This window comes from Bidens hawaiensis, unplaced genomic scaffold (assembly GCF_021521415.1).
Source record: "Bidens hawaiensis isolate Kalapana, Puna unplaced genomic scaffold, B.hawaiensis_p1.1 tig00025707_1, whole genome shotgun sequence".
Taxonomy (NCBI): Eukaryota; Viridiplantae; Streptophyta; class Magnoliopsida; order Asterales; family Asteraceae; genus Bidens; species Bidens hawaiensis.
This window is the reverse complement of record NW_027494110.1, coordinates 242,988-256,666: the sequence shown is the minus strand read 5'-3', so window position 1 is coordinate 256,666 and position 13,679 is coordinate 242,988. Positions and strand designations below refer to the sequence as shown.

The window sequence follows — 13,679 nt, the reverse complement described above, 5'->3', positions numbered from 1 at the left end:
AACTACCCATGGTGTTGGTGGCAACTTTATTCACAAAACACAATCCAAATACAAGACAAACATTACATCTTTGATAGCTATTAATAGCTACTACACTAGCACCCTTAAATACTAACACAAATAAGTAGTTCCAAACAACTTAAAATACTACATACCACAATTTACAAACAAACCTTTTCAATTTTGCAATGAACACAACCATCTTGACATAAACCATGTTTTGAAAGTCATCCAGAAAGTGAAGAAAATAAACATGTCTCCTATGATGGTTGAGAAGTAAAGTGCCACACACTTTCCAAAATCCAATACGAAAACCGATGGCACCACCTATATAAAACCATCTTCTAAGGTCATAATCCCTTTATTGTCATCCTCACATTCACCTACCATGGGTGGTACCTTTGATTCTTCATCTCCTAACAATGTTGGACAATGTTTGGGCAAGGGAAGTCCACACATTTCCTGTGTATCTTGAATATTTAAAGGACTGGAGTTGAGTGTTAGATGGAATTATCCCTGACATGTTATTATATGACACATCTTGATAATCTAATAAACTCATCTAGGATATGCTAGTATTTCTCCGGTAGTATAGTTTCTTGATATATCCAAACTCGGAAGGTTTTTCATCTCACCAGTTTTACATGGAATCTCCCCCAAATAGAGCATTGTTTGACAAGTTCAGTGCGATCAATCCAAGGAGATTGGTTAATTCTTAAAGAATTTTTCCCGTTATATTGTTTCCTGATAGATCAATGCCCTTGAAAAATCCTAAATTTATGCTAAATTCACGTATATTTCCTTGTTAATGAATCGTTACATGATCAACATAACTAGATAGATAATAATATTGATGGTTGACTCTTATATGGGATCGTGGATCCGAAAGTCTGTACATTTAGTTGAGTTAAGAATGCTTCTCGAACCATTTGAAAGTTTTCCTTAGTAAATGAGTTACGCAAGAGGTCTTGAAATCTTAAAACCTCTACATAAATTTGGCATAAAAAGGATAATTCTCCATGGAATTTGTTTCAAGAAATATCTAAATACACTAAACTAGTAAATTGAGAATGCCTTGGCCATAGAAATACCATCCATTTCGAGGCAAAATCAGCAATATTGGACAACCAATATATGTTTTCAATTGTATAACTTGTGAGGTTTCCAAGTGAAAATTCTTGCAAGTTTGTGAGGTTTTCAAATTATGTGGGAATGCAGACTTCGTTTAAAAGATAATTGCAAGAAAGGTCAAGAGTTGTAAATTTGGTCAAAGAACCAATGGACACGGGAATGGTTTCAATAAAGGAATTATGGGAAATATCAAGATAGGTTAACTAAGTCATGGAACCAATAAACATAGGAATGGTTCCAATAAGAGAATTCTTAGCAAGGTTAAGATAACATAAGTAGCTTAAGTTGAGCAAAGAAGTTCTAATCTGAACTCCAAGACTACATGAGAAAATATCAAGTTGTGTGACATGACCCGTTTGGTTGCCGCACGTAACTCCAATCCATTTACAACACTCATAGTCTTCTTTCTTTTATGTTGTCCATGTACTGAGACGGCTATCATGGTCTTGAATGTGAGTTGTGATATCAAGAAGGGCATCTCTCTCCTTTTCAGTACGCTAATAACGAGCAGTTGTTGGTACAAGTATGTAGCTATAGGAAGTGGAAGTTGTAATTTTTATCCATAGCAAGAGAAGTGAGAAAATAAACAAAATAATATGCAAAAAACTTATGGCAAATTTTATCTGTCATTTGTGTTGTATCAAAGTGTAATCTCGTTTACGTTTTATCTAATATATCAATAAATGCCAAGACATATATAAACTTAAGTTTGAAGTGGAGGAGCAGTGCACTTGATGTTATTGCTTTCTGATAACCTATTTTTAATGTGTATTCTTATGTGATCTCTAATTTATTAAAACTGAACTAGATGGGGATTGGAGTAATTCTTTATTTGACCCCTACTTGAATCCAATGTACACATATTTATCTTGGCCCAGTCGGAAACATCTTGTTTTGTCATTTACGTGTACAAAGACTTAGAGTCTTGCCAATTTGTACTTACTAAATTTTTCCACCTTGTCACGTGTTTGTCCTAAAAATATGCGATAAAGCCCGTCTAAAGATGCCAATTCATTCATTAGAAGGATAATTGGTTATTGTGTGATATAGTCAACCTATATAATACATATAATTCTGAAAATGATATTAGAACTGATAATGGACCAAGCAAATTCGGTTGAAAGCAGCTCGGTTTTGGTCAAAAAAAGGGTGAGCGGGGCGGGTGCTTTTTCTAAATCGGCTCATTTTTTTATTGGTGAACGCAAATCTCATTTAAAGTGTTCAAACACATAAATTATCGAAAGGTTATTGGAATATTGGATTATCGAATCATTGTTGTCTTAATATAGCTTTTCTAACCGTAGCTAACACAATAGTCATCAATCCAACTTACCGGTATTAAAAGATTATAAATTGTAACTCAAGTCGCCCGATCCACTCAGTTTACCACCCTAATCATGTTCGAAAGTCTAAACCGATAGATGTTGAGTTATAGTGCTAAAAAGTAAAAACCTTAGAATGAAATGTCTAAAAAGGGAGTAGAAAGCCAAGAAACAGAAGATTGGTTTTAGCTAAAAGTTGGAGATTTGAGAAATCACCCAAACAAAAAAATATGACAATTCTATACTTGTGATTTATGATCCTCTGATTTTGACCATTTGTTGCAAACTCATATTTTATAGCATGCTCAAACTAGATTACGTTTGCCTCAATCGAATTGAGTTCGCAAGTCACAAACTCGCATATGTATATGGGTCCGGTTAACACGTAACAAAGCTCTACTTGTGCTACATGACACAATGCTTTTGTAACTATACATGCCAAAATATATAAAATGAAAAAAAAAAGTGTAATACTTGAATGGAAGGAATAAAAAAAGTAACTTTTAATAGCTAGCAAGCATCTTAGAAAGTCATTACTGTCTAACTTTAATGTCAATCCTCAACTTCTCAGAATCAAAACATGTTGGCACAATGTAAGACAAGATAATGAATGATCTAAACAAATTAATCAAGATTAACCAACCGCATCACACGCCCGCTATGCGCAACTCTTCAGCACCGTGTGCAAAATGACACCTTTCGCCAAAAGTACAAGACCCTTTAGCAAAGTTTTCACATATCTTCGTCTTGAGGTTATTAGCTGGCGGACCGTTAAAGCTCTTTTGTGGCTGATGCTGCAAATTGGATGCACTTATGTTGACTATAAGCTCACGAACCATCTGACTCGCTTGGTTGATCTGCTCAAACGTGCCTTCAAGCTCAATGTTTTTCTGGCTCGGGTCCGACTCGTGGTCTCTTATTTTAAGCTTGACTCCGGTCAACCGACAGATTTGTTTCGAGTTGACCCCGTTTTTACCGATGATCGGTCCCGCAAGAGTGCCTAATACGCTGATCTTCGTGGTTGCAGATGCTCCGAACCCGGCGGCTGCGTGGTGGTTGTGGTTGTGGTTATCAAGCTGGTAATGGTCCATTCGGGGCGGGCCACCAAATCTGTTGACGGGTGCGTGGGCCATAGCTCGTGGATCTTCATGGTGAGACGGGGCGGTTGGTTTTCCTAACTCCCATTCTCCATGGGCGAAATGACACTTGTCGCCAAACCGACACCCTTCTGCAGTGTTGTATTTGTTGCAGAGGCGGTTCTTGACAGGTGGCGGTGATGACCCGTCTGGGAATGAAGGTGGTGGGACGACAGGGTGGTTTCGGATGGTTGGAGGTAGTGCAGCGGGGTTGCCACCTGTCATTTGAGTAACGTTTTTTATGCCTCCGGGTACATAATGCGAGAAATGGCATCCCTCACCAAATTGACAACCGGAAGTGCTGCATATTAAATCAACAAAACAAATGGAAAATGTTGCGTCAAAAATCAAATAAAAAAGAGTATTTTTGTATGACTTGTCACGGTATATATTTCAATATAAATACATCATAATCATTCACGGGTTAGTTAGACTATTATTCATGTGTTACTTTTATGCGAATTTTGTGCGTCAGTGTCACTAAATGAGTAAATAATAACAGAAAATATGCCAATAACTAAATAACTGATTCAGCTAAATAACAAACTAATCACAGTAAAATAACGCACTCTTAACTACTACGTAGACTCAAAAAAAGTAGAAAACAAAATAAAAGAATTAAAGCATGACTGCATTAAAAAAGATTGTTGTTTATAAGTAATAAAAAAAAACCTTGCTTGAATCAAATTTCAGTAAAGCATACAAGATAAAACAAAACTCATAACTGAATAAAATTAAAGTGCATATAGAGAAATACACACACTTATCATGTGATTCGAGCATACGTTTAATGCCGTTGGTATAGGTATATCATATACTGCATAACGAGTATAAATAGTATGCAAAAAGAATATATAAGATTTAGAGTGATAAATATTTATAATTTATCATGTACTTATTGTTCAAAGTACTTTCATGAAACAACCATTTCTGTAGTTCTGTTCGGTACTCCTTATTATCATGGTTGTTAACTTGTTACCTTGATTATGTGAAGATTTACCTGTATCAAAACTTTAGTTTCCAATCCATTAGTCCAAATGACACATCTTTTAATTAAAAAGATTATGTAGCATGCTTTCAATTATAATTTTAAAAAATATACAAAGCATAAAGAATTAAATTAAATTTACACCATTGATTTTAGCCAAGTTAGAATTTTAACCTGAAAAACTTTGTGCATGGCTTCGATTTGCTTCCTATACCAGATTGAAACGAGTCCGTGTCTGTTACATAAATTAATTATTTTATTAAAATCTCAATTTTGATTTACGTCTTATACATACTATATTATAAAACATATGAGGATGACAAAAGGTAATTTTACATAATTGTATGAGTTTAAGTATTTACAACTTTTAAAACATATGGTACGATCCTTTTAAACGTAACGCTGAGTTTCAACCTAACTTAGGCCATAACTAATTCACACGTATATAGTTTTTTTTTTAAATTATATCATATAAACAACATTTTATTCTCTTTAATTTGAGTAATTTTAAACAAACACGTTACTTAATTACCAGTGTTTGTGTTCCCCGTCATGCGGGCAAGAAACAAATTTTATCAAAAACAATAACTTTAAAACTAATTCCACTTCAACCAAATGAAAACTCGATACAAGCAATAACGATGAAAATAAACCAGCATGTTTCGATGATATATTCACAAAAATAATCGCAAAATCAAATAGGAAAACAAAACCTAATCTATACTGTATCGTAATACAGATGAGTAGAACAAAAAGCTAATTCTACATAACTCTAAAAGTTTGTGTATTTATTATGAAAACACAATCCTTCTAAACGTAATAAAGAATTTTAAATCAACTTCCCCGCAAGTTTTATACAGTCATAACTTACTCATACATTAATATTTTTTTAAAAATATATACACCATAAAAACGAGAACCTTATTCTGTTTTATTTGAGTTTATTATTTCTATAATTTTTTTATTTTAAAAAGTACATAAATATGTGAAGAACAAAAACATAATTTTACATAATCTTAAGAGTTTTAAGTAATTACTACAAAAATACAATCCTTTCAAACCAACAGTCATAACTTATTCACAAAGCAAGCATTTTTCTTCAAAAACAAAAACTTTATAACTAATTCAACGTAATCGAACAAATCCCAATTCAGAAAACTAACAATTAACCCCAAAATCAAACAAGAACCCGACAATTAAACGCATTGAACCCGAAACCATAACCAGGGTTTTCGATGATAAGTTCACAGAATTCAACGCAAAATCGAGCAGCAAAACTAAATCTAATATACACGGTATATAATACATACGAGGAGAACAAAAAGATATTTTTTCTCTTAATTTGAAGAGTTTAAGCAATTACAACTTTCAAAAATACAACCAGTGATTTTTAAGCGCCCATGACTTATTTATATTTTTTAAAAAATTACAAAAACAAGAAATTTATTCTCTTTAATTACTGCAAAACAATTATTCTTCAAAGACAATAACTTTATAGCTAATTAAACTTAAACAAACAAACCCCAATTCAGAAAAACAACAATTACCCCAAAGCCCAACAAGAACTTGACAATTAACCGAATTGGACCCGAAACCCTACAATTTTTCGATGATAAGCTCACAGAATTAAACGCAAAATCGAGCAGCAAATATTTTTTTTTCTTAAAAATACAACCAACTAATTACAGCAGTTAATTCTCTTTAACTTGAGCATGTTACTACTACAGTTTTTATACAAAAAAAAAAACAATTTAATTCAAAACTTATAACTTTATAACTAAATAAACTGATCCAAACAAAACCCAAATCAGAAAACCAACAATTAATTCTCTTTAACTCGAGCATGTTACTGCTACAGTTTTTTATTTAAAAAAACAATTTAATTCAAAAATAATAACTTTATAACTAATTCACAAAAATAATAACTTTATAGCTAATTCAACTTATTCAAACAAAACCCAATTCAGAAAAACAACAATTATTCTCTTTAGCTCGAGCTTGTTACTACCACAATTTTTATACAAAAAAAAACAATTTAACTCAAAATTAATAATTTTACAACTAATTCACATCAATAATAACTTTAAAACTAATTCGAACAAAACCCAATTAATAAAACCAACAATTAACCCCAAAACCCAAAAAAGAACGACCAATTAACCAAATTGAACCGAAACCCTAACCCTAGATCTCAAATTAACGAAACAGAGAGTAACAAATACTAACCTTGTTTGTGTTTCTTGAACCCGCCGTTGCCGTTGAACCCAACAGCAGGTCTGGTTCGTTTCTTAGCGCCGAAATCCATGGGATAATAAAACCCCCAAATTGAATTGAACGAACAAATTAGGGTTCGTAAAACGCTAAGGGGTAAGTAATTGTGTTGTTATTATGGATCTGTGATTTGATGGGTTTATTATTATTTTTATTGGTGTCATTGGTCAAAGTCAATGGTTTATTATTAGTTAGTTAATGGGCTTTAGGATAGAGAATGTAATGGGCATAAATGGGCCGTTTTAACTAAAAGTAGAGATGGGCAATTCGAGTTTTTTCATGAACTGGTTTCGGATAGAGTTGCACAAATCGGGTTTTTTAAATTCCCGGATTCAGGTATGGAATCGGGTCCGGGTATGATCCGGTACGGGTACGACCGGGTATTGGTAATAATCGGGTCGGGTTCGGGTCGGGTATTGTTTCTAAAAACCATACCATATTCATCGGGTCGGGTATAGAACCGGGTATTTGAATACCCTATTATCGGGTATTGAAAAAACCATATTTACGGGTTTTTTCGGGTTTTTTTCCAAATATTGTTCGGGTATAGTTGGATTTTTACTTTTTAGGGGTATTTTTCGGGTATACATCGGGTCTTTGAAATACCCAGTTTCGAGTATTGGAAAAACCCGGTTGCGGGTATGGAACTGGTTCGTGTTTTCGGATATTACCGGGTACAAATCGGGTCCGGTTCGGGTTCTGGTTTTAGTGCCAAAATGCATACCCTACGGGTAGGATCGGGTACAGAATCGGGTATTAAAAACCCGGGTATTAAACAAACCGGTTCCAGGTTTTTATTTCGGGTCCGGTTCCGGGTTCGGGTTTTTTGTGCACCCCTAGTTTTGGGTATAGTCGGGCTTTTAACAAGGTTTTGACCGGTTTTGCCGAGTTTCTATTTGGTTATAGCCGGGTCGGGTTCGGTTTTGACTAGGTAGAGGTGGAACTGGTTCCAGCAAGTCTAGGTCCAGATATAGTTTCTCGGTTTCTCTAAGAAACCGAAACCTTGTTTGTACCGGAAGATCGGGTAGGACCATGTGCGGTTCTGGGTCGGATATAAAACAGGGTTTTATGCCCATCTCTAATGTCTAGAAGTGTAAATATCTATTATCCGACTTTTGAAAATATTTGTGACTAATCGTAACCGGTTATTGGTTAGATGGTTAAAACTTGTTATTGTTGTTAATCGGTTACGGTTTCTAACAGTTTTGAGTGGGAAATAAGCACATATGTATTATTTATGTTTAAAAATGTAATGAAATTAGATAACAAATCTACATTTGTGCTTACTCCAAGCCATAACTAAAATTCATATGACTTTGAAATTGTCACCTTCTCATCTTAACCATTAATTTGTCTTATATCAATAATTAAAATTTCGTTTAACCTTTTCATGGCCCTTATATGTATGTAGAGAGTGTACTTATAATGTAGAAAAAGTTATTTTAAATTGTCTAAATACAAATCCAACTGACAGTTGATTTTTATAAAAGTGATTGTTATTGTAATTTTGAAGGGTGATGCCGCATCAGAACATAATACCAATTCCGATTCTTAGAGGAAGCAAAATGAATACTTGTATTATATTATTTCAAGCAAAATTGGTAGGAGTATAAATTAACCCCTCTCTCGTTGAAATAGGACATCTAATACATGTTCAACTATCCGTATTTAATAAAGACAGTGACAAATCATCTTATTTATTAAAAAATACTAAGGTTGGTCACCAAAATATTCCAATAATCAAAAGAGGGTTAATAAAAAAATTTTACTCTTTTTACAACTTGTGTGCTATGGTATCTAGGGTCGACCAATATGTCAAAATTGGTGTAAAAACCACACAAACAATATTAATCATAACCAACATACATTTTGTGACAATAAGCATTATTGCATTAACTCAAGAAGGCTGCAAAATTGAGACAAAGATGATTCAAAATCTGGTCCTACGCAACGAAAACCTTATACATTTAACACGTGAAAAGTAACAATTCACGTACCAAAACAAAAAAAAAAAGTCGATTTTCCCATCAAACATAGCTACCTCGCCAACTGTTTTAGTACTTTCAGTTAAAGTCCGCTAGTACAACTGGCGGACCACCTAGAAACTCTTTCTCTCCTAATCGCCTAAAAACACATTAGTTTTCCTAACCCTACTTTAAAAAAATTGAAATCAATGTATCATTAATTAATAATTTGCAACAAATATAATTACTTCAATACTAGTGTTTACATTACATTAACATGTCATTTGAATTACTATTATTTTAAATCATTTCATAAGCTTCTGATGAACATTTGAAACCAAAAGTAAAAAAGAAAATAAAAAATCAAATCAACTATGTAAACAATTAGATTTATTCATTTATGACCAAACACAATCCCAACTGTCATGTCTTAAACCAAACTACACACCAACCAAAACCTTTAACCTTAAACCCTAAACCCCAAACGAACAATTCCGAAACACAGACTACACTTCTCCCTTCTTTGGCTCGCTACCATTCTCGTCGACGCTAATGCACTTATACTTCTTAGCACAATACACATACACCACAAAGTCCATCAAACTCAAAAGAGCAATCAAGAAATAAAACCTATCCATATGACCATCATTCAAATTCTCCGGAATCCACCCTTCGTCCTCTCCCCGAGCAGTAATACTCATAACCATATGAACCAAAAGGCTACTAACATAATTCCCTAAAGATATCGACGCCATACACAACGAGCTTCCAAAGCTCTTGATCCCATCTGGAGCTTGGCTATTAAAAAACTCTAGTTGTCCAACATACATAAACACTTCAGACGCCCCGACAAGCGCATATTGTGGCACTTGCCAAAATATACTCAACGAACTCGTGTGTTCATCGGGTATAGAATATTTTAACCTTCTTATTTCCGTCACACCCGCAGCCACCATTGCAAGAAGTCCAATAATAAGACCAACTCCCATTCGTTGTAGCTCGGTTAACCCTTTAGGGTTTCTAGTTAACCGTCCAGCTAAGGGTACCAACACTTTGCGGTAGAGTAGCGTGCATACTAGGACGCTAACTATGTCGAACACTGACATGCTGGCTGCTGGCAACCGAAAGGTGCCAATATGCGCGTTCATGACTGCGCCTTGCTCAACGAATAACGAGGCCATTTGAGTGAATATGACTGAATATATGATTGTCCATAGCCAGATTGGTAGCATTCTTATAACACATTTTGCTTCTTCTACTTGTGTCACTGTGCATAGTCTCCAGTGGTTTTGTGGACCGGATAAGTCTTTTTCGGTCACTACAGCCGCCTTATCTAGACACCTGAAACGTTAACGGTTACGTTAGAACCAGGGGCAGATCTAGCATAGTTTGAAGTTCGTTTATGTTCGTGCATTTAATAAATGAGCGAACATGAACAAAGAATTTTGTTTGGTAAGCTTAACGAACAAACACAACTAGAGGTTGGGGTGCAAACGAGCCGAGCTACTCGAGATCGGCTTGTTAAAAAGCTCGATCGATCCGAGCTTAATCGATCCCAAGCCCAAGCTCGAGCCTAAAAGTAAGCCCGTTTAATAAACGAGCCCGAGCCCGAGCTTCACCTATCGAGCTCGAGCGGTTCGCGAGCCTAAACGACCTTATCATTTATATAAATTTTTAAAATATATATTTAATAATTATTCATTTATATTGATATATATATATATATAAATATAATGTTATGTAAAAATAAATAATAATAACTAAACAATATATAGTATTTTATTTTGTACATAAAATTGTAACAGAAAAAACATATAAAAATAATTATAGTTATAAAAAAATAATTGATAAATAGTAAACGAGCCGAGCTTGATATCGAAAATCTACTCACGAGCCGAGCTCGAGCCTTGAAAATAGAGCTCGAAACGAGCTTCGTGTAAGCTAGACGAGCCGAGCTCGAGCCTAGTCGAGCTCCGGCTCGGCTCGGCTCGGCTTGTTTGCATCCCTAGCCTAGAGGCCGTCTTCGTTCAATTGTGTTCGTGAACGTTCGGTATTGTGTTCGTTAGGTCCGTTCATACGGTTAAGCTCGTTTACATATTTATGTTCGTTTATTAGAATTTTACTATTACTATTTTTATTTATTTATTACTATTACTATTTTGATGTCATTGTTTTTTTAATAGTATGTGGTGTACTTCTAGATTTTTTTATTATTCTCAAACTACTATGTGTTTACTTGTGTTTGGTTTATGTTCTTTTGTGTCTTTTAGTGTCTTTTAGTGACCGGTTACGTTCATTTATGTTCGTTAATATTCATTAGCGTCCGTTTGTATCCTTTACCAAATTAATGAACGGACATGAACAAACACGAACAAACTCAATTTCTTAACAGGCGAGCACGGACACAAAACGATATACGTAACAATATGTAAAAAAAGATCAAATAAGTAGTTATTGACGAACCTATACTCCTCGCTATGAAGAATCTTCCGACTCCCTTTAATAGCCGAATGCAAGCCTTCAACTTCATACAACTGCTTCTCATCATCAACCCGAACTTTACATTTTCGACACGCTGCAACAAACACTTGTGCAACTCGTGGCAAAGGGTTGCCCGACGCCTTAACATACCGATAATGAAACGAACCACACAAAAACGACAACAATGCAACAACTGCAGACCCCATAGACACCCAAAACCCCATTGTCCAATGACCAATATCTTCATAGTACACGAGAATGGTGTTCGAGAACAAAGATCCGATATTAAGTGCAGCATAGAAGTATGCAAAGAAAGCGCCTCTAGCGCCTTTTTGTTTATGTTTTTCTTCGGTTTCATCAAACTGGTCGACGCCAAGAGTGGCTAACGTCGGCTGGTGGCCGCCGTAGCCTAAAGCAACCATGTAGATTGATAAATAAAACATCATTGTTCCTTTTGATGATGTTGGAGTGCAATGTTTTACTCCATCTCCACATCCAGTAGGTGTTACTAGAAATAGCCAAGAAGTTATTGATAATAAAGTCAAACCCTACAAAGTATAATAACATTAGTATCAATGTTACTAAACAACAAATTATCAACAACACATTAATATCAACCATGAGAATCTTGAATTTTTTTTGGGCCTAATACGAAAATTAGTTGAGTATTTGGGTTTAAATATTAAGATTACAATTTTTTTTTTCATAAAATACATATATGATTTTTAAAAAAATGGGCTTATCGGGGTGTCGGGCCTTGCATGTCACCAATCCGTTGGTAGGCTTGTACCAATGAATATTCATGGTAACGTATAGTTGAATACTTAAATATATAGTTGTGGAAAATCTCATTTGCGATAGAATACTGACGAAGTATACAGACGGATCACTGACAACTTTTGTATCACTACTACAAAAGTGATCAAAAGGTGCGATGTCAAAAAAGCAAAAGATGCGGTTCTATACATCAACCGCACCTTTAGAGAATAAATAAAGTTTAAATATAAATGGAAACATAAGGTGCGGTTGTGAAGCTAATTTATATTTAAAATAAACATGGAAGCAAAAGGCGCGGTTCTTTCTTTTTTTTCCCCCTTTTTCTTTTATTTTGAAAGGGCTATAATCCAAAATAGGTGTCTTTTGACCTGTAATTAGCTCCAAAAGATCCATATTCATCCTCTAGAGTTTTACCGCTAAATTTATGATTTTATATTTCACTTTTACGATATATTTTCATGATTGTTGAATATATTTATTTATATGCAGATAAGGTGTTATTATTCATGTGATCAAGATATTTTATTTAATTATCAAGCAAATATATGTTTGGTTGAGGGAATTGAAAGAGTTTGTTTGGTATGGGGTAATGGAATGGGCGATTGAATAGAATGAACGAGGGAATGAAATGGACAAGGTAATGGAATGGCTCATTACGATTCCATTGACAGGTTTGGTTACCATGTGGGAATGAAATGAATTATTAGTTTTTTATCTTTTGGTAAGATAGAAACAATAGAATAAAATAAAAATGGTAATGAGTGGTGGCGGCGGCGAGCTCTAATGGTGGTGGTGGGTGGTTGGCGGCGGTGGAGATGGGCGGGAGCGGGAGCGATTGTTGGTGGTGGTGATAGTGGGGTGGTGGTGGCGATGGTAAGCAGTGGGTGGCGAGCGGTGGTGGTTATGGCCGAGAGCGATTGTTGGTGGTGGTGATAGTGGGTGGTGGTAGTGGCGGTGGTAAGAAGCGGATGGCGAGCGATGGTGGTGATGGCCGGGAGAGATGGTTGGTGGTGGTGGGCAACATTGGTAGGTGGTGGGTGGTGGTTGGTGGTGGTGGAGACAGAGGCGGGCGATGGTAAGCGGCGATGGTGGGTGGTGATGGTGGTGGTAAGAGGGTAATGGCTAGTGGTGGTGGGAGAGTGGTGGATGTGATATAGTGTGCAAGTGGGATGAAATGAAAAAAAAACAAGGGGGTGGTGTTGGGACTTATATTTTAGACCGACGCATCGAATTAATCTTTGGGTGAAAAATATATTATTTTGGTCTCAACCAAGGGTGGATGGCTTGAAGACCAAGTCATGCTAGGCTAGTATAAATAGATGTTTTTATTCATTTGTCTAGTATGAGTGACTGTATTGTGTATGTGTGAGATTTAGGGTTTTATCCCTTTGAGAAAGTCTCCGCCTCCAGGATGAGCTCTCCTGGTGGCGGCTGATATTTCTTAATCGATTGTATGTATGAATGTATGTATGAGTGTTTCATCTTAATGAGAATCATTCGGCTAATATTTCATACTACTGTTTCTATCTTGTTTGTGTTTTGATTACAATTGTTCATCCTACTTTATTGTTGATTGTTAATCAAATCAGGCTCTCTCGCAATACACCTC

At 35.3% G+C, this 13,679-nt stretch overlaps 1 protein-coding gene and 1 pseudogene across 1 annotated transcript; both read right to left on the bottom strand.

The window, feature by feature from the left end:
- Positions 1-2,939: 2,939 nt before the first annotated feature.
- Positions 2,940-6,966, bottom strand: LOC143572068 (zinc finger CCCH domain-containing protein 14-like). Its single transcript, XM_077057328.1, has 3 exons — positions 6,804-6,966; positions 4,752-4,812; positions 2,940-3,890 (listed from the first exon to the last, which is right to left on the bottom strand). Exons 1-3 carry the CDS (start codon positions 6,880-6,882, stop codon positions 3,101-3,103), a joined length of 930 nt encoding a protein of 309 aa, XP_076913443.1. The 5' UTR covers positions 6,883-6,966; the 3' UTR covers positions 2,940-3,100.
- A 2,294-nt stretch (positions 6,967-9,260) lies between these two features.
- LOC143572082 (protein NRT1/ PTR FAMILY 7.1 pseudogene) lies at positions 9,261-12,097 on the bottom strand (annotated as a pseudogene).
- Between the last annotated feature and the right edge of the window lie 1,582 nt (positions 12,098-13,679).